The sequence below is a fragment of the Anolis sagrei genome, chromosome 8, assembly GCF_037176765.1.
Source record: "Anolis sagrei isolate rAnoSag1 chromosome 8, rAnoSag1.mat, whole genome shotgun sequence".
In the NCBI taxonomy this organism is placed as follows: Eukaryota; Metazoa; Chordata; class Lepidosauria; order Squamata; family Dactyloidae; genus Anolis; species Anolis sagrei.
In genome coordinates, this window is record NC_090028.1 from 2,899,133 (window position 1) to 2,922,971 (window position 23,839).

A 23,839-nucleotide genomic window follows, 5' to 3' on the forward strand; every position below is an offset into this window, starting at 1 on the left:
CATACATAAATCCTTGCAAAAAGCCCCAAATCCATGAATAATTCTTGCAAAATCTCCCAAATCCATGAATAATTCCTTGCAAAAAAGCCCCGAAATCTATGAATAATTCCTTGCAACCCTGCCCCCAAATCCATGCATAAATCCTTGCATGAAAAAGGTGGACCCACACTATAGAGTTAATGCAGTTTGATATCACTTTAACTACCCTGTGGAATCCCTAAGTTGTCGTTTTGCAAGGTCTTTAACTGTCTGTGCCTAAGAAAAAGGCAAAACTACAAATGCTAGGATGCCATAACATTGGAGCATGAAAGTTCAAGCGATCTCAAAGTGTGTTCTGTTTCCAGTGTAGATGCACCTTCTGCAAACAAACAGATAGACGGGTGAAACAGTTGAGCATTTCTCTGAAAGGTTGAGATATGCAGGTAATTTTTGCCTTGGGACCCACCCCACACTGGAATTGGATTCTCCCCTTGGGCTGGAAGAGGATTCCCCGCCCTTGGTCTATGTCTCCCCACAAGAAACATTAAGTGTCTCTGGCTTTGGATGCTTTCCTGGATGAGTCTTTTCTGTAGTTCAAACATGTCCTAAAGGCGTTTTCCCCTCCTTTCGGCACCAAACAAATGCCCTTGTATAACCAAACGCCAAAAATCCTGGGAAATTCCCATCTCATCTCCTGTCTGCTCTTATTTAAGTACGGTCTGCGGTAAGTGGTTCTTATTTTCCTCTACCGTTCTTTCTTTTCTTTGGTCTCAAGGCAATGACGTGATACTGGACTATTTTCGGTGCCATCCATGCCATACAATTGCAGCTCCGTCATTCTGCTTTAACTGGGTTGTTGTAGGTTTTTTCGGGCTATATGGCCATGATCTAGAGGCATTCTCTCCTGACGTTTCGCCTGCATCTATGGCAAGCATCCTCAGAGGTAGTGAGGTCTGTTGGAAGTAGGAAAAAGGGTTTATATATCTGTGGAATGACCAGGGTGGGACAAAGGACTCTTGTCTGCTGGAGCTAGGTGTGAATGTTTCAACTGACCACCTTGATTAGCATATAATGTCCTGACAGTGCCTGGAGCAAACTTTTGTTGAGAGGTGATTAGATGTCCCTGATTGGGTTGTTGTAGGTTTTTTCGGGCTATATGGTCATGGTCTAGAGGCATTTTCTCCTGACATTTCGCCTGCATCTATGGCAAGCATCCTCAGAGGTAGTGAGATCTGTTGGAACTAGGAAAAAGGGTTTATATATCTGTGGAATGACCAGGGTGGGACAAAGGACTCTTGTCTGCTGGAACTAGGTGTGAATGTTTCAACTGACCACCTTGATTAGCATATAATGTCCTGGCAGTGCCTGGAGCAAACTTTTGTTGAGAGGTGATTAGATGTCCTTGTTTGTTTCCTCTCTGTTGTGCTTTAAGTGCCATAGAGATATCCTACGCCAGCGTTTCTCAACCTGGGGTCGGGACGAGAGAGTCTCAGAGGGGTCACCAAAGACTATCAGAAAACACATATTTCTGATGGTCTTAGGAACACAGTGCTCTCCGGAGGTAGGTGAACTACATCTCCCCTAAATCACTGTCAATTCCTCCCAAATCCCTGCAGTATTTCCTGTTGATCATGGGGGTTCTATGTGGGAAGTTTGGCCCAATTCTATCATTGGTGGGATTCAAGGGGCACTTTGAGTGTAGGGGAAATCCCAGCAACTACACACACATTGAGTATCTCTTCCAAGTTTAGTCCAGATCCATCATTGTTTGAGTCCACGGAGTTCTCTGGATGTAGGTGAACTACAACTCCATAACTCAAGGTCAATGCCCACCAAAACCTTCCAGTAATTTCTGTTGGCCATGGGAGTTCTGTGTGCGAAGTTTGGTTCAAGTCCCTCATTGGTGGAGTTCAGAATGCTCTTTGATTGTAGGTGTACTATAAATACCAGCAACTACAACTCCCAAATGACAAAATCAAAATGTCACATGCAACTCCTGCAATGATTCCATCAGCGCTGCCTCCGGAAAATCCTGCAAATCTCTGGGGAAGACAAGCGGAGAAAGGTCAGCGTGTTGGAAGAAACAAAGACCACCAGCACTGAAGTAATGGTCGTCCACCATCAACTCCGCTGGACCGGCTATGTTGTCCGGATGCCTGACCACCATTGCTCTACTCCGAACTCAAGAACGGAAAATGGAATGTTGGTGGACAGGAAAAGAGATTTAAAGATGGGCTCAAAGCCAACCTTTAAAACTCTGGCATAGACACTGAGAACTGGGAAGTCCTGGCCCTTGAGTGCTCCAGCTGGAGGTCAGCTGTGACCAGCAGTGCTGCAGAATTTGAAGAGGTATGAATGGAGGGCGAAAGAGAGAAACGTTCCAAGAGGAAGGCGCGTCAAGCCAACCCCAACCGGGACCGCCTTCCACCTGGAAACCAAAGTCCTCACTGCGGGAGAAGATGCGCATCAAGAATAGGGCTCCATAGTCACCTACGAACCCGCCTGGAGGATTATGCTACTAGGACAATGAGGCATCGCCTAAATAAGTAAGTAAGTAAGTAAGTAAGTACTTCGTAGCACCATTTCTAATGCCAATTTTCATTTTTTGCATATGCTTTTTGTAAACAAACTGCTAGTAGTTACCTACTACTGGACTCAGAGTGGTGCCGGATGCAAAGGTGTTCCTGGTCTAGAGTGCAATTCTAGAGCAAATTCAATTACACTATGTAACAGTATGATTTTTGTTCCTGGGTTATCAATGCCATTTCCTAATTGGCTCTATCATAAAAGCATGGAGAAAGTTTATTAAATGTATTGTCGAAGGCTTTCATGTCCGGAATAACTGGGTTGTTGTAGTTTTTTTTCGGGCTATATGGCCATGCTCTAGAGGCATTCTCTTCTGACGTTTCTCCTGCATCTATGGCAAGCATCCTCAGAGGTAGTGAGGTGAGGATGCTCTGAGGATGCTTGCCATAGATGCAGGTGAAACGTCAGGGGAGAATGCCTCTAGAACATGGCCATATAGCCCGAAAAAAAACCTACAACAACTCAGTTTATTAAACTTCCCAAAACTTTGTTTTTGCAGGAGGGAGAATCACCCTGCAGCTATAGTTTTTCAAGGGATATCTCATCATTGAGTCTCAAACAATTCAACCTAAGTTTGTGGCACAAAAACAAAGTCTCTGGAATACAACAACTACTCTCAAAGTAAGGGCCACACAATTAAACAGGAAAGAACACTTTCGAACCAAGAACAGATTTTTTTCCAAATTTTGTTACATGTTGTTGTTGTTAATACCCCACTTTTTCTCTCCACAAAGGAGACTCAATGACATTATCCTTCATTCTGCACATTTTGAGCATCATAGTAACTTCAAACGTCAATGATGCATTTGGAAACACAGCCCAATCCCCAAATAAATGGATAAATAAATTGATTTCTGTGTACCACTGAATTGAGATTTCTAGGTCCTCCAGCATGACTCTCTGTTCAAACTTCCCGCAGAAACATATCATGCAAAGAAAAGGGACCAAGGGAATGCAAGCAAAAAATATGGGAGCTCCAGTTCTGAATCATTTTTAGTGTTTTACACTTTGCACTGCCAGCAAATAGATTGCATTGTGAGCCATTGCATTACAAGCCATTTCACAGCATTGCGAGTCATTGTATTGTATTGCATTGTAAGTCATTGCATTGCATTGCGAGCCACTGCATTACAAGGCATTTCACAGCATTGTTAGCCATTGCATTTCAAGACATTGCGTTACATGCCATTTCACAGCATTGCAAGCCATTGCATTGCGTTACGAGCTATTGCATTGCATTGCGAGCCATTGCATTACAAGCCATTTCACAGCATTGTGAGCCATTGCATTGTGAGCCATTGCGTTACAAGCCATTTCACAGCATTGTGAGCCATTGTATTGCATTGCATTGCATTATGAACCATTGCATTGCAAGCCATTGCATTACAAGCCATTTCACAGCATTGCGAGCCATTGTATGGCACTGCATTGCACGCCATTGCATTGCATTGTGAGCCATTGCATTACAAGCCATTTCACAGCATTGTGAGTCATCACATTGCGAGCAATTGCATTACAAGCCATTTCACATCCTTGCAAGCCATTGCATTGCATTACGAGCTATTGCATTGCATTGTGAGCCATTGCATTACAAGCCATTTCACAGCATTGGGAGTCATTGTATTGTATTGCATTGCAAGCCCCTGCATTACAAGGCATTTCACAGCATTGTTAGCCATTGCATTGCAAGACATTGCGTTACAAGCCATTTCACAGCATTGCAAGCCATTGCATTGCATTACAAGCTATTGCATTGCATTGCGAGCCATTGCATTACAAGCCATTTCACAGCATTGTGAGCCATTGCATTGCGAGCCATTGCGTCACAAGCCATTGCACAGCATTGCGAGTCATTGTATTGTATTGCATTGCGAGCCACTGCATTACAAGGCATTTCACAGCATTGTTAGCCATTGTATTGCATTGCATTGCGAGCCATTGCATTACAAGCCATTTCACAACATTGTGAACCATTGTATTGCATTGCGAGCCATTGCATTACAAGCCATTGCATTACAAGCCATTTCACAGCATTGCAAGCCATTGTATTGCATTGCATTGCGAGCCATTGCATTACAAGCCATTTCACAACATTGTGAGCCATTGTATTGCATTGTGAGCCATTGCAATACAAGCCATTGCATTGCATTGCTGGATTAAATTTGATTCAGGGGCCTAGAATTCTCATTTGGAGGGGCCAGGCTCCTATTTTGCTACATCTGTGAAGCCTGGAGAGACTTTCTATCCCACTTGTAAAGTTACAATAACAGTAACAATAACAATAATCGATGCATCTCCCTATGAAATGTGCAAATGTGACTCTCTTTCGTCACGGGTCCCTCCATCACAGACCTGCTCCAAACATTAAACCCTCGTGACAACCTCTTGCAGCCATGAAAGGGAAAAACAGTGCCCCGTATTTATGTTTCAACCAAACCCCAATGAAACCAAGCTCGCCGCAAAACTCCCAAACTGTTTAGAGAGGCCTCATTATAACCCTTTGCAGGAAAGAGGCCCAAGAAGGGAAGGGAAGTCAAATAAGGAGAAGCCGCAGCAGAAGACGAGGCCAAAGGCACCCACAAACGAGGCAGATTTTGCAGGAGACGCAAAGCATAGGTGCATCACCAAAACTGCTGTCAGGTAGAACCAAGGGTGAATCTCCACTGTAGGATTAATGCAGTTTGACACCACTTTTAATAACCATAACTAAATGCTATAGAAACAGGTGAGTTGAAGTTTCAGAAAATCCCTAGGTTTTAGAATGAGTGCTGGTTGCCTCACCAAATTGCAACTTCCATGATTCCATAGTTAAAGTGGTGTCAAACTGCTTTAATTCCTCAGTGTAGACGTGAATGGGAGGTATGGTTCTTAAGCCTACACATGCCCTTTGCTGGCTTCCAAGATGGGAAATAAGCCCAGTAATAATGATAATAATAAATATAATAAATCTATATATATATAAATGCTCTGTGCGTAATGAGTACCTTAAAAACAAAAGAACCAATGAATGAAATCACACCAAATTTGGCAACAAAACGTCACACAACACAAGGAGTGACCATCACTCAAAAAATTATGATTTTGTCATTTGGGAGTTGTAGTTGCTGGGATTTATAGTTCACCTACAATCAAAGAGCATTCTGAACTCCACCAACAATGGAATTGAACCAAACTTGGCACACAGGACTCCCCTGACCAACAGAAAACACTAGAAGGGTTTGGTGGGCACAGACCTTGAGTTTGGGAGTTGTAGTTCACCTACATCCAGAGAGCACTGTGGACTCAAACAATGATGGATCTGGACCAAACTTGGCACAAATATTCCATATGCCCAAATATGAACACAGATGGAGTTTGGGGGAAATAGACCTTGACATTTGGGAGTTGTAGTCACTGGGATTCATAGTTCACCTACAATCAAAGAGCATTCTGAACGCACGAACGACACAATTGGGGCAAACTTCCTACACAGAACCCCCATGACCAACAGAAAACACTTAAGGCCATCCAGTCCAACTCCCTTCATCAGGGAAAGAAAACGTAATCAAAGCCTTCCTGACAAAGAGCCATCCAGTCAGAGAGAAAGAGAGAGAGAAGATCCACACACACAGAGATATAGTATCATAGATTTGAAAGGGACTCCTAAAGAAGGACAATTATATGTTGCATGTTCCAGAGTAGGCAAACCAGACAATCTCCACATCAACACTGACAAAGAAACAGGAAGAAATACTGTTTACCCACAACCAGAAAGAAATTACATATATTAGAAATCATTACTTTATTTTCCAGATCAACAGACTGGGCCACAGCAACGCGTGGCAGGGGACAGCTAGTATAATAATATAGTCATTAATATATTTAACAATGATATAATAATAACAATGAATAATAATATATGTAATGATATAATGTTTATTAATAACTAGCAGTTCCCTGCCACACATTGCTGTGGCCCAGTCTGTGTATATGTGTTTTGTGTGTGTATGTATTTGTATATATGTATATATGTGTGTTTGCATAGTGTTTTTTTTTTTTGTCGTGTCAGGAGCAAGTCGCTTCTGATGTGAGAGAATTGGCCGTCTGCAAGGACGTTGCCCAGGGGATGCCTGGATGATTTGATGTTTTTATCATCCTTGTGGGAGGCTTCTCTCATGTCCCCGCATGAGGAGCTGGAGCTGATAGAGGGAGCTCATTCAAACCTGCGACCTGTCGGTCTTCAGTCCTGCTGGCACAGGGGTTTAACCCACTGCGCCACTGGAGGTTCCTTGTGTATGTGTGTGTGTGTGTGTATATATATATATATATTGGGTTTTTTTGGCTTTTTAAGTCTCTTGCACTTTTTTCAGTGTTTTTATGAGGAATGGTCACTCGGCCTGAGAGGTGTCTTGTGTCCAAATTTGGTGTCAATTCGTCCAGTGGTTTTTGAGTTACGTTAATCCCACAAACATTACATTTTTATTTATATTGATTATAATAATATATTTAATAATACATTTAATACTGATATAATAATAATAATAACAAATAATGATATATGTAATAATATAATAAAATATTTAGTAATGCTATAATAATAAATAATTATATTTTAAAATAAAATAAAATATTTAATAATAATAATAATAATCACCATCATTTTGTTTCTTAACCCCCTTTCCTGGGGATCCTTCCCTCTTCTTATGCAATATGTCAACAGATTAATCCATTTGCATGCAAAGTTATGTGAAGTTTGTCATTATATTGAGTGTGTGCCATCAAAAATTTATTATATTATATAATAAATATAATAATAAAATAATAATGAATAATAATGTATGTAATAATATAATGATATATTTAGTAATGCTATAATAATAAATAATATAATTAAAATAAAATAATATATTTAATAATAATAATAATTTTTTTTGTTGTGTCAGGGGCGACCTGAGAAACTGCAAGTCGCTTCTGGTGTGAGAGAATTGGCCGTCTGCAAGGACGTTGCAGATAATAATAATAATAACTATTATTATTATTATTATTATTATTATAATTTTGTTTCTATTATATTATATAATAAATTTATTAATGAAATAATAATGAATAATAATATATGTAATAATATAATGATATATTTAGTAATGCTATAATAATAATAATAATAAATATAGTTAAAAATAAAATAATAATAATAATAATAATAATAATAATAATTTTGTTTCTTAACCCCCTTTCCTGGGATTCCTTCCCTCCTTTTATGTAATATGCCAACACATTAATTCATTTGCATGCAAAGTTATGTGAAGTTTGTCAATATATTGAGTGTGTGCTATCATTGCGTGACTTGTAGTCCTTTCAGGCTTCAGAAGGCGGCAAAGGAAAATCTTGCCAGTAATATATATCCCATAATATTCTTAGCCGGAAGTGCATCTACACTGTAGAACCAATGCAGTTTGATACCACTTGAAGTGCCCTAACTCAATGTAACTGATATATTTTTCTGGCTAGTTTTGAATGGAAAAATATGGACATATATGCAAATCTAGGCATTCCAAATTGAGGGTAAAAAAATCACAAACACTTACGATTATGAAGGAACACAACTATATATGGATTAGCTGGAAGTGCATCTACACTGTAGAACCAATGCAATTTGATACCACTTGAAGTGCCCTAACTCAATGCAACTGATATATTCTTCTGGCTAGTTTTGAATGGAAAAATATGGACAAATATGCAAATCTAGGTATCCCAAAATTGAGGGTAAAAAAAATCACAAACACTTACGATTATGAAGGAACACAAACTATATATGGATTAGCTGGAAGTGCATCTACACGGTGGAACCAATGCAATTTGATACCACTTGAAGTGCCTTAACTCAATGCAACTGATATATTCTTCTGGCTAGTTTTGAATGGAAAAATATGGACATATATGCAAATCCAGGCATTCTAAAATTGAGGGTAAAAAAATCACAAACACTTACGATTATGAAGGAACACAACTATATATGGATTAGCTGGAAGTGCATCTACACTGTAGAACCAATGCAATTTGATACCACTTGAAGTGCCTTAACTCAATGCAACTGATATATTCTTCTGGCTAGTTTTGAATGGAAAAATATGGACATATATGCAAATCTAGGCATTCCAAAATTGAGGGTAAAAAAATCACAAACACTTACGATTATGAAGGAACACAAACTATATATGGATTAGCTGGAAGTGCATCTACACGGTGGAACCAATGCAATTTGATACCACTTGAAGTGCCTTAACTCAATGCAACTGATATATTCTTCTGGCTAGTTTTGAATGGAAAAATATGGACATATATGCAAATCCAGGCATTCCAAAATCAAGGGTAAAAAAATCACAAACACTTACAATTATGAACACAACTATATATGGATTAGCTGGAAGTGCATCTACACTGTAGAACCAATGCAATTCGGTACCACTTGAAGTTCCCTAACTCAATGCAACTGATATATTTTTCTGGCTAGTTTTGAATGGAAAATTATGGACATATATGCAAATCCAGGCATTCCAAAATCGAGGGTAAAAAAATCACAAACACTTACGATTATGAAGGAACACAAACTATATATGGATTAGCTGGAAGTGCATCTACACGGTGGAACCAATGCAATTTGATACCACTTGAAGTGCCTTAACTCAATGCAACTGATATATTCTTCTGGCTAGTTTTGAATGGAAAAATATGGACATATATGCAAATCTAGGTATCCCAAAATTGAGGGTAAAAAAAATCACAAACACTTACGATTATGAAGGAACACAAACTATATATGGATTAGCTGGAAGTGCATCTACACTGTAGAACCAATGCAATTTGATAACACTTGAAGTGCCCTAACTCGACGCAACTGATATATTCTTCTGGCTAGTTTTGAATGTAACATTATGGACAAATATGCAAATCCAGGCATTCCAAAATCCAGGGTAAAAAATCACAAACACTTACGATTATGAAGGAACACAACTATATATGGATTAGCTGGAAGTGCATCTACACTTGGAGAACCAATGCAATTTGATACCACTTGAAGTGCCTTAACTCAATGTAACTGATATATTCTTCCGGCTAGTTTTGAATATATGCAAATCCGGGCATTCCAAAATCGAGGGTAAAAAAATCACAAACACTTACAATTATGAACACAACTATATATGGATTAGCTGGAAGTGCATCTACACAGTAGAACCAATGCAATTTGATACCACTTGAAGTGCCCTAACTCAATGCAACTGATATATTCTTCCGGCTAGTTTTGAATATATGCAAATCCGGGCATTCCAAAAGCGAGGATAAAAAAAAAAACCACAAACACTTACAATTATGAAGGAACACAACTATATATTGCACAATGGAAACCAATGGCCGGTTGTAAACATATTGACCCTAAAGTAAGCCAATTAGGTCCCATACTGGTGACAGTATATATTAAGCGATATCAGATTCAGCACCTTGGAGAGCTCCTTCGCATTGAAGCCCAATGCCTGAAGCCAACTGCCCAACCCAAGGACATGAAAGCCACCAAGACACGCTTTGTTGCAAAAAATACAACCCATAATAACAATATAATAAAAAGGGGACCGGCGTGGTGTAATAATTCCGCCTCCATCCTAGAAGCTGCCATGTTGAGATCCATCTAGCAATTAAATCTCCCTTCCATCTTGGAAGGGAAGCCAAGGAAGCCGTGCCCTGAAGCCAGATCTATGCACAGCCCTCAAAGGACGTCTCCCAAAGGAGATACGGCTTCTTGCGCAGCATGGAAAAAGCACCGGACGAGATAAATAAGACGCTTGTGACATACGCTGGGTTATCACGGCGCAAACGAAACATGCAAGCGCTAATTGCAACCCGGCGTTTAAGCAGACATGTGTCCTCAAGGAAGGCCGGGAACTGTTTTGTGCGTGGATTTTGGAGACTTGCTTCCATCGAGCCGGAGACGAGAGAAGATGCTTTGCTACAAAAAGGACCGAATCTCGTCAACCAAATAATGACTGACGTGTCGACACCATACATGTTAATTAGTGGACACCTCAAATACGTATCCAAAGCACTTAATTTGGCAATAACGGCACTTGGGATGAGTGGAGAGGAAGCCCACCTTGGAAGGACCGCTTTGCTACAAGCAGTCAGCCTTCCTGCCAAAAGGACCGAATCTCGTCAATCAAGTAACGACTCATATGTCGATATTATGCATGTTAATTAGTGGACACCTCAAATATGTATCCACAACACTTAATTTGGCAATAACAGCACTTGGGATGAGTGGAGAGGAAGCCCACCTTGGAAGGACTGCTTTGCTACAAGCGGTCAGCCTCCCTGCCAAAAGGACCGAATCTCGTCAATCAAGTAACGACTCATATGTCGATATTACGCATGTTAATGAGTGGACACCTCAAATACGTATCCACAACACTTAATTTGGCAATAACAGCACTTGGGATGAGTGGAGAGGAAGCCCACCTTGGAAGGACCGCTTTGCTACAAGCAGTCAGCCTTCCTGCCAAAAGGACCGAATCTCGTCAATCAAGTAACGACTCATATGTCGATATTACGCATGTTAATTAGTGGACACCTCAAATATGTATCCACAACACTTAATTTGGCAATAACAGCACTTGGGATGAGTGGAGAGGAAGCCCACCTTGGAAGGACCGCTTTGCTACAAGCGGTCAGCCTCCCTGCCAAAAGGACCGAATCTCGTCAATCAAGTAACGACTCATATGTCGATATTACGCATGTTAATGAGTGGACACCTCAAATACGTATCCACAACACTTAATTTGGCAATAACAGCACTTGGGATGAGTGGAGAGGAAGCCCACCTTGGAAGGACTGCTTTCCTACAAGCAGTCAGCCTTCCTGCCAAAAGGACCGAATCTCGTCAATCAAGTAATGACTCATATGTCGATACTACGCATGTTAATTAGTGGACACCTCAAATACGTATCCACAGCACTTAATTTGGCAATAACGGCACTTGGGATGAGTGCAGAGGAACCCCAACTTGGAAGGACTGCTTTACTACAAGCAGTCAGCCTTCCTGCCAAAAGGACCGAATTTCGTCAATCAAGTAACGACTCATATGTCGATATTACGCATGTTAATTAGTGGACACCTCAAATATGTACCCACAGCACTTAATTTGGCAATAACGGCACTTGGGATGAGTGGAGAGGAAGCCCACCTTGGAAGGACCGCTTTGCTACAAGCAGTCAGCCTTCCTGCCAAAAGGACCGAATTTCGTCAATCAAGTAACGACTCATATGTCGATATTACGCATGTTAATTAGTGGACACCTCAAATATGTACCCACAGCACTTAATTTGGCAATAACGGCACTTGGGATGAGTGGAGAGGAAGCCCACCTTGGAAGGACCGCTTTGCTACAAGCAGTCAGCCTTCCTGCCAAAAGGACCGAATTTCGTCAATCAAGTAACGACTCATATGTCGATATTACGCATGTTAATTAGTGGACACCTCAAATATGTACCCACAGCACTTAATTTGGCAATAACGGCACTTGGGATGAGTGGAGAGGAAGCCCACCTTGGAAGGACCGCTTTGCTACAAGCAGTCAGCCTTCCTGCCAAAAGGACCGAATCTCGTCAATCAAGTAACGACTCATATGTCGATACTACGCATGTTAATTAGTGGACACCTCAAATATGTATCCACAACACTTAATTTGGCAATAACAGCACTTGGGATGAGTGCAAAGGAAGCCCAACTTGGAAGGATATTCAATGGAAATGCAAGGAATTGCAGAATGAATACGATTCAAACTCATGCAGATCAAGTCCCTTCTCAACTCATGTAAACACAAGCCTTTGGATGACTAAAGGAGGAGGGTGACTAAAATGGTCAAGGATCTGGAGAACAAGCCCTATGAGGAGCGGCTTAAGGAGCTGGGCATGTTTAGCCTGAAGAAGAGAAGGCTGAGGGGAGATATGATAGCCATGTATAAATATGTGAGAGGAAGCCACAGGGAGGAGGGAGCAGATCAAGGGTCTAGAGAACAAGCCCTATGAGGAGTGGCTTAAGGAGCTGGGCATGTTTAGCCTGAAGAAGAGAAGGCTGAGGGGAGATATGATAGCCATGTATAAATATGTGAGAGGAAGCCACAGGGAGGAGGGAGCAGATCAAGGGTCTAGAGAACAAGCCCTATGAGGAGCGGCTTAAGGAGCTGGGCATGTTTAGCCTGAAGAGAAGGCTGAGAGGAGATATGATAGCCATGTATAAATATGTGAGAGGAAGCCACAGGGAGGAGGAGGGAGCAAGCTTGTTTTCTGCTTCCTTGGAGACTAGGACGCGGAACAATGGCTTCAAACTACAAGAGAGGAGATTCCATCTGGACATTAGGAAGAACTTCCTGACTGTGAGAGCCGTTCAGCAGTGGAACTCTCTGCCCCGGAACGTGGTGGAGGCTCCTTCTTTGGAAGCTTTGAAACAGAGGCTGGATGGCCATCTGTCAGGGGTGATTTGAATGCAATATTCCTGCTTCTTGGCAGAATGGGGTTGGACTGGATGGCCCATCAGGTCTCTTCCAACTCTTGGATTCTATGATTCTATGTTTCAATACTCATTACTAAATGGGAGGATGATGAATTGCTTCGAAAGTGTTTCCAAAAATATTGTAAGGGGCGCGTATCCTAACTATAACGATGTAATGTAATTTTCGTTATTTTTTCATTATGCGATTGTGCAACTGGGGAAGCTTCCAGGGCTCCTTTCTCCCTCGTGTTTACAGCTATTGGGATAAAACTTGCTACAATGGTAAAACACATTTGCCACTGTTACCTGCCCAAGTTTCAGAATGTTTCATACATCCACTGATTTTTGAGAATTTTTACAAGTTTTTATTAGCAATACACACACACACAAACACAAGCACAAATACATACATATATACACACACTAGCCGTCCCCTGCCCCGCGTTGTTGTCACCCACATGGGGGTTCTGTGTGGGAGGTTTGGCCCAATTCTATCATCGGTGGGGTTCAGAATGCTCTGTGACTGTAGGTGAACTGTGAATCCCAGCAACTACAACTCCCAAATGTCAAGATTCTATTTTCCCCAAACTCCACCAGTGTTCACATTTGGGCATATTGAGTATCCTTGTAGAGTTTGGTCCATATCCGTCATTGTTTGAGTCCACAGTGATCTCTGGATGTAGGTGAACTACAACTCCAAAACCAAAGAACACTGCCCACCAAAAATCTTCCAGTATTTTCTGTTGGTCACGGGAGAACTGTGTGCCAAGTTTGGTTCAATTCCATCATTGGTGGGGTTCAGAATGCTCCTTGATTGTAGGTGAACTATAAATCCCAGCAACTACAACTCCCAAATGTCAAGATTCTATTTTCCCCAAACTCCACCAGTGTTCACATTTGGGCATATTGAGTATTCGTGTAGTTTGGTCCAGATCCATCATTGTTTGAGTCCACAGTCACCTTTGGATGTAGGTGAACTACAACTCCAAAACCAAAGGACACTGCCCACCAAACCCTTCCAGTATTTTATGTTGGTCATGGGAGAACTGTGTGCCAAGTTTGGTTCAATTCAATCGTTGGTGGGGTTCAGAATGCTCTTTGATTGTAGGTGAACTATAAATCCCAGCAACTACAACTCCCAAATGACAAAATCAACTTTTTTTGAGTGATGAACATACATTGGGTTGTTAGGTGTCTTGTGTCCAAATTTGGTGTCAATTCGTCCAGTGGTTTTTGAGTTCTGCTAATCCCACAAACGAACATTACATTTTTATATAGAGAGATATATTGTGGTTTCCTCCACCACAGGCATCCCAGTGTTTCTGACTCTCTCCATTGGTGTGGAATTTGCATGACCCCGCCCACCACTTATACCTTAAACCTTTCCTATTCTATTCTGTGGCACACAGAAGAGATGATTAGCGACTCAACATATTAAAGAGGTTTGGGGAGAATTCACCATCATTTATAGGAGTTGTAGGTCCTGGGATGTATAGTTCACCTGCAATCTGAGAGCACTCTGAACTCCACCAATGATGCACCTGGAACTAACTCGGCATACAGAAGTCCCATAGAATCATAGAATCAAAGAGTTGGAAGAGACCTCCTGGGCCATCCAGTCCAACCCCATTCTGCCAAGAAGCAGGAATGTTGCATTCAAATCACCCCTGACAGATGGCCATCCAGCCTCTGCTTAAAAGCTTCCAAAGAAGGAGCCTCCACCACACTCCGGGGCAGAGAGTTCCACTGCTGAACGGCTCTCACAGTCAGGAAGGTCTTCCTCGTGTTCAGATGGAATCTCCTCTCTTGTAGTTTGAAGCCATTATTCCATTGCGTCCTAGTCTCCAGGGAAGACCAACTTTATAGGAGTTGTAGTTCACCTACATCCAGAGCGCACTATGAAGGCAAACAGTGATGGATCTGGACCAAACCTGGCGTGCAAACCCGATGTGCCCAAATTTGAACTCTGGTGGGTTTGGGGGGGGGGGGGGGGGGGAATTGACCTCAACATTTTGGAGTTGTAGGTACTGGGATTTATAGTTCACCTGGCAATCAATGAGTACTCTGAACTCCACCAAAGAGGGAATTGGACCAAACTTGTCACACAGAGCCCCCATGACCATCAAAAAAGACTGGAGGTCTTTGGGTGAAATTTCACCAAATTTGGGGGAGTTGTAGTTCACCTACATCCAGAGAGCACTGTGAACCCAAACACCGATGGATCTGGACCAGAGTTGGCACACAGACCTGATATGCTGAATTTTGATTACTGGAGGGTGCTGAATAGGACAGGTGGGGTACAGCAATATACTAACATGGCATCCCTTAAGGCAAAACCAGATTGAATACAGGTATCCCCATGACCACAACAGGTGTTCTGGGCACAGCATCATTAGGGCAGGTAAGGGACAAAACACCTATCAGTGAATACAGGTGTAGCCATGACTGCAACAGGTGCTTCATAAGTCAGGTAGGGGGGCAAACCACATATCACCAGAGCAATGAGATACTGGAATGGCATCCCTTTGGGCAAAATCGGGTTGAATACAGGTATCCCCATGACCACAACAGGTGCTTAAGGACACAGGTGGGGGGGGGGGGGGACATAAATAAACATAATAATAATAATAATAATAATAATAATAATAATAATAATACTATTTAAAGGCTAAGATCCTAAAATGGCATCTCATTAGGGCAAAATCAGGTTGAATACAGGTATCCCCATGCTACAACAGGTATTTTGAACACAGCATCATTAGGACAGGTAGAAGGAACATGTATCAATGAATACAGGTGTCTCCAGGTAAGGGGAAGACACATATCATTTGAAATATGAGACTAAATGACATTTCTCGTGGCAAAATCAGGTTGAATACAGGTGTCTCCATGACCTCAACAGGTACCCTGGACATAGCATCATTTGGACAGGTAGAGGGAACATGTATCAGTGAATACAGGTGTCTCCAGGTAAGGGGGAAGACACATATTCATAGAAATACGATACTAAAATGGCATTCCTGAGGGAAAAATCAGGTTGAATACAGGTATCCCCATGATCACAACAGGTATTCTGAACACAGCTTCATTAGGACAGGTAGAGGGAACATGTATCAATGAATACAGGTGTCTCCAGGTAAGGGTGAAGACACATATAATGAGAAATACGATATAAAAATGGCATTTCTCAGGCCAAAAACAGGTTGAATACAGGTATTCCCATACTACATTAGGTATTCTGAACACAGCATCATTGGGACAGGTGGGGGGGGGGGGAAGAACATGTATCACTGAATTCAGGTGTCTCCAGGTAAGGGGGAAGACACATATCATTAGAAATACAATACTAAAATGGCATTCCTCAGGGCAAAATCAGGTTGAATACAGGTATCCCCCCTTACTCCAACAGGTATTCTGAACACAGCATCATTAGTACAGGTGGGGGGGACATGTATCACTGAATACAGGTGTCCCCAGGTAAGGGTGAAGACACATATCATTAGAAATATGAGACTAAATGGCATTTCTCATGGCAAAATCAGGTTGAATACAGGTATACCCATGCTACAAAAAGTATTCTGAAAACAGCATCATTAGGACAGGTAGAGGGAACATGTATCAGTGAATACAGGTGTCTCCGGGTAAGAGGGAAGACACATATCATTAGAAATATGATACTAAATGGCATTTCTTGTGGCAAAATCGGGTTGAATACAGGTGTCCCCATGATCGCAACAGGTACTCTCGACATAGCATCATTAGAATAGGTAAGGGGAAAACCATATATCAGTAATACCCATGACCACAACAGGTGTTTAATAAGACAGGTGGGAGCCACATATCTTTAGAACAATACGATACTAAAATGGCATCCTTTGGGGTAAAATCAGGTTGAATGGAAGTGTCCTCATGACCGCAACAGGGGCTCTAGGCACAGCATCATTAGGACAGGTAGGGTGGAAAACACCTGAATACAGGTGTCCCTATGACCACAAGACATGCTAAATAAGACAGATAGGGGGGGAAACCACATATCCTGCTTTGAGTCTCCTTGTGGAGATAAAAAGTGGGGTAATAATAATAATAATAATAATAATAATAATAATAATAATAATAGAACACTAAGATACTAAAATGGCATCTCTTAGGGCAAAATCAGGTTGAATACAGGTGTCCCCATGACTGCAACAGGGGCTCAGGACACAACATCATTGGGACAGGTAACGGGGGAAAAACACCCAGAGCTGACTTTCCACTACAATCTCTCTCATCAGAGCAATAGGATGCCAAAATGGCATTCGTTAGGGCAAAATCAGGTTGAACACAGGTAGCCCTATGACCGCAACAGGTGTTTAATAAGATAGGTAAGGGGGAAGACACATATCCATAGAAATACGATACGAAAATGCCATGTCTCAGGGCAAAATCAGGTTGAATATAGGTGTCCCTTTGACTGTAACATGTACTCCAGACATGTTATCATTAGGACAGGTAGGGGAGGAAACATGTATTGGCAAATGCAGGTGTCTCCAGGTAAGGAGGAAGACACAAATAATTAGAAATATTCTACTAAAATGGCATTCCTCAGGGCAAAATCAGGTTGAATACAGGTGTCCCCATGACCGTAACACATACTCTGGACACAGCATCATTAGGACAGGTGTGGGGGGCATGTATTGGGGAATACAGGTGTCTCCAGGTAAGGAGGAAGACACAAATAATTAGAAATATACTACTAAAATGGCATTCCTCAAGGCAAAATCAGGTTGAATACAGGTGTCCCCATGACCGTAACACATACTCCGGACACAGCATCATTAGGACAGGTGTGGGGGCATGTATTGGGGAATACAGATGTCTCCAGGTAAGGAGGAAGATGCAAATCATTAGAAATACAATACTAAAATGGTATTCCTCAGGGCAAAATCAGGTTGAATACAGGTATCCCCATACTACAACAGGTACTCTGAACGCAGCATCATTAGGACAGGTGGGGGGGCATATATCAGTGAATACAGGTGTCTCCAGGTAAGGGTGAAGATACATATTCATAGAAATACGATACTAAAATGGCATTCCTCAGGGCAAAATCAAGTTGAATACAGGTATCCCCATGCTACAACAGATATTTTGAACACAGCATCATTAGGACAGGTAGAGGGAACGTGTATCAATGAATACAGGTGTCTCCAGATAATGGTGAAGACACATAGCATCATTAGGACAGGTGGGGGAGGGGGCATGTATTGGGGAATACAGGTGTCTCCAAGTAAAGAGGAAGACACAAAGCATGAGAAATACAATACTAAAATGTATTCCTCAGTGCAAAATCAGGTTGAATACAGGTGTCCCCACGACCGTAACACGTACTCTGCACACAGCATCATTAGGACAGGTGGGGGGGGGGCATGTATTGGGGAATACAGGTGTCTCCAGGTAAGGGAGAAGACACAAATAATTAGAAACACAATACTAAAATGGCATTCCTCAATGCAAAATCAGATTGAATACAGGTGTTGCCATGATTGCAACAGGTACTCTGGACAAAGCATCATGATCACAACAGGTGCTTCAGGTGGGCACCAGGTGAGGCGGAAGTTCTGAGTAGGGCTGGCTTACCTGGAGTCGGGGTACTTGGTGAGGGTGGCCAGGCTGCTGGTGTACATGTGTCCTCCTACGTCGATGTGGACGGGTGCATTGGACTTGGTGAGCTGCGCTGGCAGAGGGATCCCTTGAGCGGCCAGGGGCGAAACCGGGGAGCGCGTTAAGGACAGCCGGGACATTGCTCTTCCTTCCTCCTAAAGCCCCGGGAAGAGAGAACAAAAGGGAAGGGTGATTATTCCCGCGACCTATCCATCTCTCTCTCTCTCTATCTATCTATCTCCGCGTAGCCGCCCGCCTTCATTCCGGGGCGCGATCACAGCATCTCATCAGATCGCTTGTGCCTCTGCCTGATCGCATATTCCGCTTACAAATTGCCGCCACCTCCGTAATTAAGTGTGTTTGCATCGCCCTCTTCAAAGGACCGGCGGGCGAAGAAGGGGGGAAAAAAAGATGCTTATTAGCACCAAGACATCGAGAAGAAAAAGGAATCTTTTCCAAGGTGTCAGCCTCCAGGGGCTGAAAACAAACTGCAAAATTCTAATTAAAGGTCGCCGGCTCCTGCGCGAGATGTGAAATATCCCCCCGACAAACGGAGAGCCAATTTGCGAATTAGGGTTCGGGGGGTTATTTTTGCAAGTTTGTCTCCGTAACGAGACACCTCTAAATTAGTGACTTCCTCAGCTCCCCGGGCGCATCGTTGAGGCTCGAATCACGTTCAAACTCGGAACTATTTGGGTTGCTTTTGAAGGATAATAAAGGGATACCGATTACGTTATCAAATTCCCAACTTTCCGATCGAAAGCAAGCTTCGGACAAAAAAAAATACGACTATTTTTGATCCTTAGCGCACCGTTTCCAAGAGTTCTGTAACCTCGTTTCAAGTCACACAAACGCACACATAACCTCATGATAGCAAATACTTTCCTTGCATTTTAACGACATTGACAGCAAACATATCCAATACTGATTTCGACTGAAACGTATAACGTTTCGGATCAGCGCAAAGACAACACACCTTAAGCTGCAAAGGAACGAGAAAGATCAAGCGTTGCCTTCTGATGAATATGAATGTCGCTTCGCTCGGCACAAGACAACATCAGAATGAGACACAGGTGACTAATTGGATCTGTGACAAAGCCATACAAGCGACACAAAACACTCATTGCATTTACTTATTTCGGAGTATAAACAATACATGGTAAACAGCACAGCTAGGAAATGTTCTTAAGCCTCGTTTCGTTTTCTTGGGTTGTATTTACAATATTCTGCTAACCTTTTCCCACCTTTTGCCATTGATTGAAACATAACTTGGAAAACACCTGACCAAAACACAACCGACTCCCATTAGAAATCACCTGAGAAATCCTAAAATACATGGAAACGGGCGGAAGAGATCAGCAATCTGAAGACTTTGTCGCAACTGTGGCACCAAAACCAAGACTATTAACTATTTGCCTGATTGACTATTTGGTTGCCGTGGTCTTCAAAGATGTATCGCCCCCCAAATATATCTTTCTTCTCTCTCTTCTTGGTGCCCGAAATGGACTCGGAAATCAACCACCGGAGAGCGACGCTGATGCAAAACATCAGTCCAAGCGGAGAGGAGATCATCATCCACGTTTGGACATGAAGGAGAAGAAAGATTGGATTCCTGAAAAGGAGTAGCGAGAGATTTTCTCCCGGATACGGTGAGTCATCTTCGGCAAAGACGTCACGTCTCCCCACAAAAGCCAAAGAACTTGCTTTTTGACAAAATCAATGACAGATGATAGTTTTGCGGGTGCATCAAATACTACAGCTACAGATAGGCAGACACACAACCAACGTCCCCACCGGCACCAAAGATGTGCTCTTATTCGAATCTCTTTCTCCATCTCTCTATCTATCCATCTCTTTCTCAATCTCTCTATCCATCTCATCTCTCTATCCATATCTGTAACTCTCGCTATCCATCTCTCTATCTGTTTCTCTATCGATACCTCTATCTCTCTATTTCTCTATCCATTTCTCTCTCTATCCCTCTCTCTCTCTCTCTCTCTCTCTTTATTTCCCTATCCATATTTCTATCTCTCTATTTCTCTCTCTATCTCACTTATTGGGCACAAAAGATGCGCTCTTATTCGAATCTCTTTATCTGCCTCTCTTTCTATCCATCTCTTTATCCATCTTTCTATCTCTCTCTCTATCCATCTCATATCTCTATCCATATCTGTATCTCTCTCTCCATCTATCTCTCTAGCCATCTCTCTATTTCTCTATCCATCTCTCTCTCTATCCATATATGTATCTCTCTCTCTATCCATATCTGTATCTTTCTCTCTATCCATTTCATTTCTCTATCAATATCTGTATCTCTCTCTCTATTTCTCTATCCATATCCGTATCTCTCTCTCTATCCATCTCTGTATCCATCCATCTCTCTCTCTCCATATCTGTATCTCTCTCTATCCATCTCCCTCTCTGTCTCTCTATCCATATCTCTATCTATCCCTCTATCAATCTCTTTATTTCTCTGTCCATCTCTCTCTCTATCCATCTATTTCTCTATCCATCTCATCTCTCTATCCATATCTGTATCTCTCTCTCTATTCATCTATCTATCTATCTATCTATCTATCTATCTATCTATCTATCTCTCTATCCATCTCTCTATTTATCTATCCACCCCTCTCTATCCACATCTCTATCTATCTCTCTATCAATCTCTTTCTCTCCCTATCCATCTCTCTCTCTCTCTCTCTCTCTCTCTCTATCCATATCTGTATCTCTCTCTGTCTCACTATCTATCTCTCTATTTCTCTATCCATCTCTCTCTCCATCCATATCGGCATCTTTCTCTCTATCCATCTCTCCGTCTGTCTCTCTATCCACATCTCTATCTCTCTATCAATCTCTTTATTTCTCTATCCGTCTCTCTCTCTCTATCCATCTCTCTATCTATCTCTAGCCATGGATAATCTCATTTCTCTATCCATATCTGTATCTCTTTCTCTCTATCCATCTCTCTATCCATCTCTCTATCCATCTCTCTATCCATCTATCTGTCTGTCTGTCTCTCTATCCACATCTCTATCTATCCATCCATCCATCTATCTATCTGTCTCTCTATCCACATCTCTATCTCTCTATCAATCTCTTTATTTCTCTATCCGTCTCTCTCTCTATCCATCTCTCTATCCATCTCTCTATCCATCTCTCTATCCATCTCTCTATCTATCTCTCTATCTATCTCTCTATCTATCTATCTATCTATCTATCTATCTATCTATCTATCTATCTATCTATCTATCTGTCTCTCTATCCATCTCTCTATCTCTCTACCTGTCTGTCTATCCATATCTCTATCTGTCTGTCTCTCTATCTATATCTCTATCGCTGTATCCATCTCTCTATTTCTCTACCCACCTCTCTCTATCCATCTCTCTATCTCTCTATCAAACTCGCTCTCTCCCTATCCATCTCTCTATTTCTCTATCCATCTCTCTCTCCCTATCTATATGTCTCTCTATCTCCCTATCTCTCTCTCCATCTCTCTTATTTGGCACCAAATGCGCACTCTTATTCAAACTCCAAAAGGTAAACACTGCCTCTGCCTGCCTTGGTTCTGATCCAGTTTAACCCATCGTCCCCCAAAAACCAGAGAAAAGAGCTATTTCTGCAACAAAAGAGAGTCTGTTACAACGAATGAGACCCGAAACAGAGAAAACTAGCCACTGTATGTATCCGGCACAACAGACACATTCCCAAATGGGAGGGAAAGCACACTAAAGAGCGAAGGCACGCGAAGGAGCCTGGCAACGATCGTCGCAATCCATGCAAAGTTGTATCTACCATCCAAATGCTTCTCCTGCAGATCATCTTCCCTTTCCCGAATCGGTTTGAGTGAGGCAGGAGCCGCTCTGTGTTGGGTTTGGGTCTCCTGCCAGGCGCGAGGGAGGCGATGCCCAATCATAAGCACGCTTACTTGAAAGAAAGTCCATTGGCGCCCAATGGGGCTGGCTTCCAAGGCGTTGTTCGGCACCGGGCGGCAAGGCTTCATGCCTCACTCCGGATCATGTGCCTCTCTCTCTCTTCTCTCTCTCTCTCTCTATTAGAGCCCTCCTATTATACCTTTCCTTGGGCAGGACCGTCCCTCGCCTCCCACTCACTTCTCAGAGGCAGAGAACAATGGGGAAGAAGCCACGGCCCACCCAAACGGGGCAGATGTGGGTCGCAATCCAATGGGAGCCTGGAATGATGGGTGCAGATGGCACATGAACAAAGCCAAGCAAAACGGCACCGTTCCCGGGGTTTATTGTTATGTCGCCGGAGACGGAGACGGCACGCCGAACTGTCAACAGCCTTTTTACTGTCAAGACACTTGGAATGACTTTCCTTTCCCCTCCGGGACTACAAAGACCATAACACAACACTGGGATCAATCCCTAGACAGATAGATAGATGGTTGATTGGACTGACGATAGATAAACAGAGGATACATTGGTGATACTCAAAGCTAGATGCGATAGATAGATGGTTGATTGGGTTGATGATAGATAAACAGAGGATACATTGGTGATACTCAAAGCTTCTTTAAGGAAAGCACTAAAACAAATGTATTAAATTCTGTCTTGACTTAGAGATAGACTCATCAATAGATAGATATATAGATGTTAGAAAGATAAATGATAGAAACAGATATATACTTTGTATTGTCGAAGGCTTTCATGGCTGGAATCACTGGGTTGTTGTGAGTTTTCCTGGCTGTATGGCCATGTGCCAGAAGCATTTTCTCCTGACGTTTCGCCTGCATCTATGGCAGGTTGTTGTGAGTTTTCCTGGCTGTATGGCCATGTGCCAGAAGCATTTTCTCCTGACGTTTCGCCTGCATCTATGGCAGGTTGTTGTGAGTTTCCCTGGCTGTATGGCCATGTGCCAGAAGCATTTTCTCCTGACGTTTCGCCTGCATCTATGGCAGGTTGTTGTGAGTTTTCCTGGCTGTATGGCCATGTGCCAGAAGCATTTTCTCCTGACGTTTCGCCTGCATCTATGGCAGGTTGTTGTGAGTTTTCCTGGCTGTATGGCTATGTGCCAGAAGCATTTTCTCCTGACGTTTCGCCTGCATCTATGGCAGGTTGCTGTGAGTTTTCCTGGCTGTATGGCCATGTGCCAG

At 42.3% G+C, this 23,839-nt stretch overlaps 1 protein-coding gene across 4 annotated transcripts in view; it reads right to left on the minus strand.

The window, feature by feature from the left end:
* Positions 1–23,839, minus strand: part of KCTD15 (potassium channel tetramerization domain containing 15) — a 109,715-nt gene that overhangs the window by 72,524 nt on the left and 13,352 nt on the right. For 2 of the 4 annotated variants that reach the window (XM_067470960.1, XM_067470959.1), the window contains exon 2: positions 18,703–18,881. In XM_067470960.1, coding sequence (XP_067327061.1) covers positions 18,703–18,866 — 164 coding nt within the window. In that variant the 5' untranslated portion in view covers positions 18,867–18,881. The other 2 variants (XM_060788460.2, XM_060788462.2) reach the window with 2 other exon arrangements.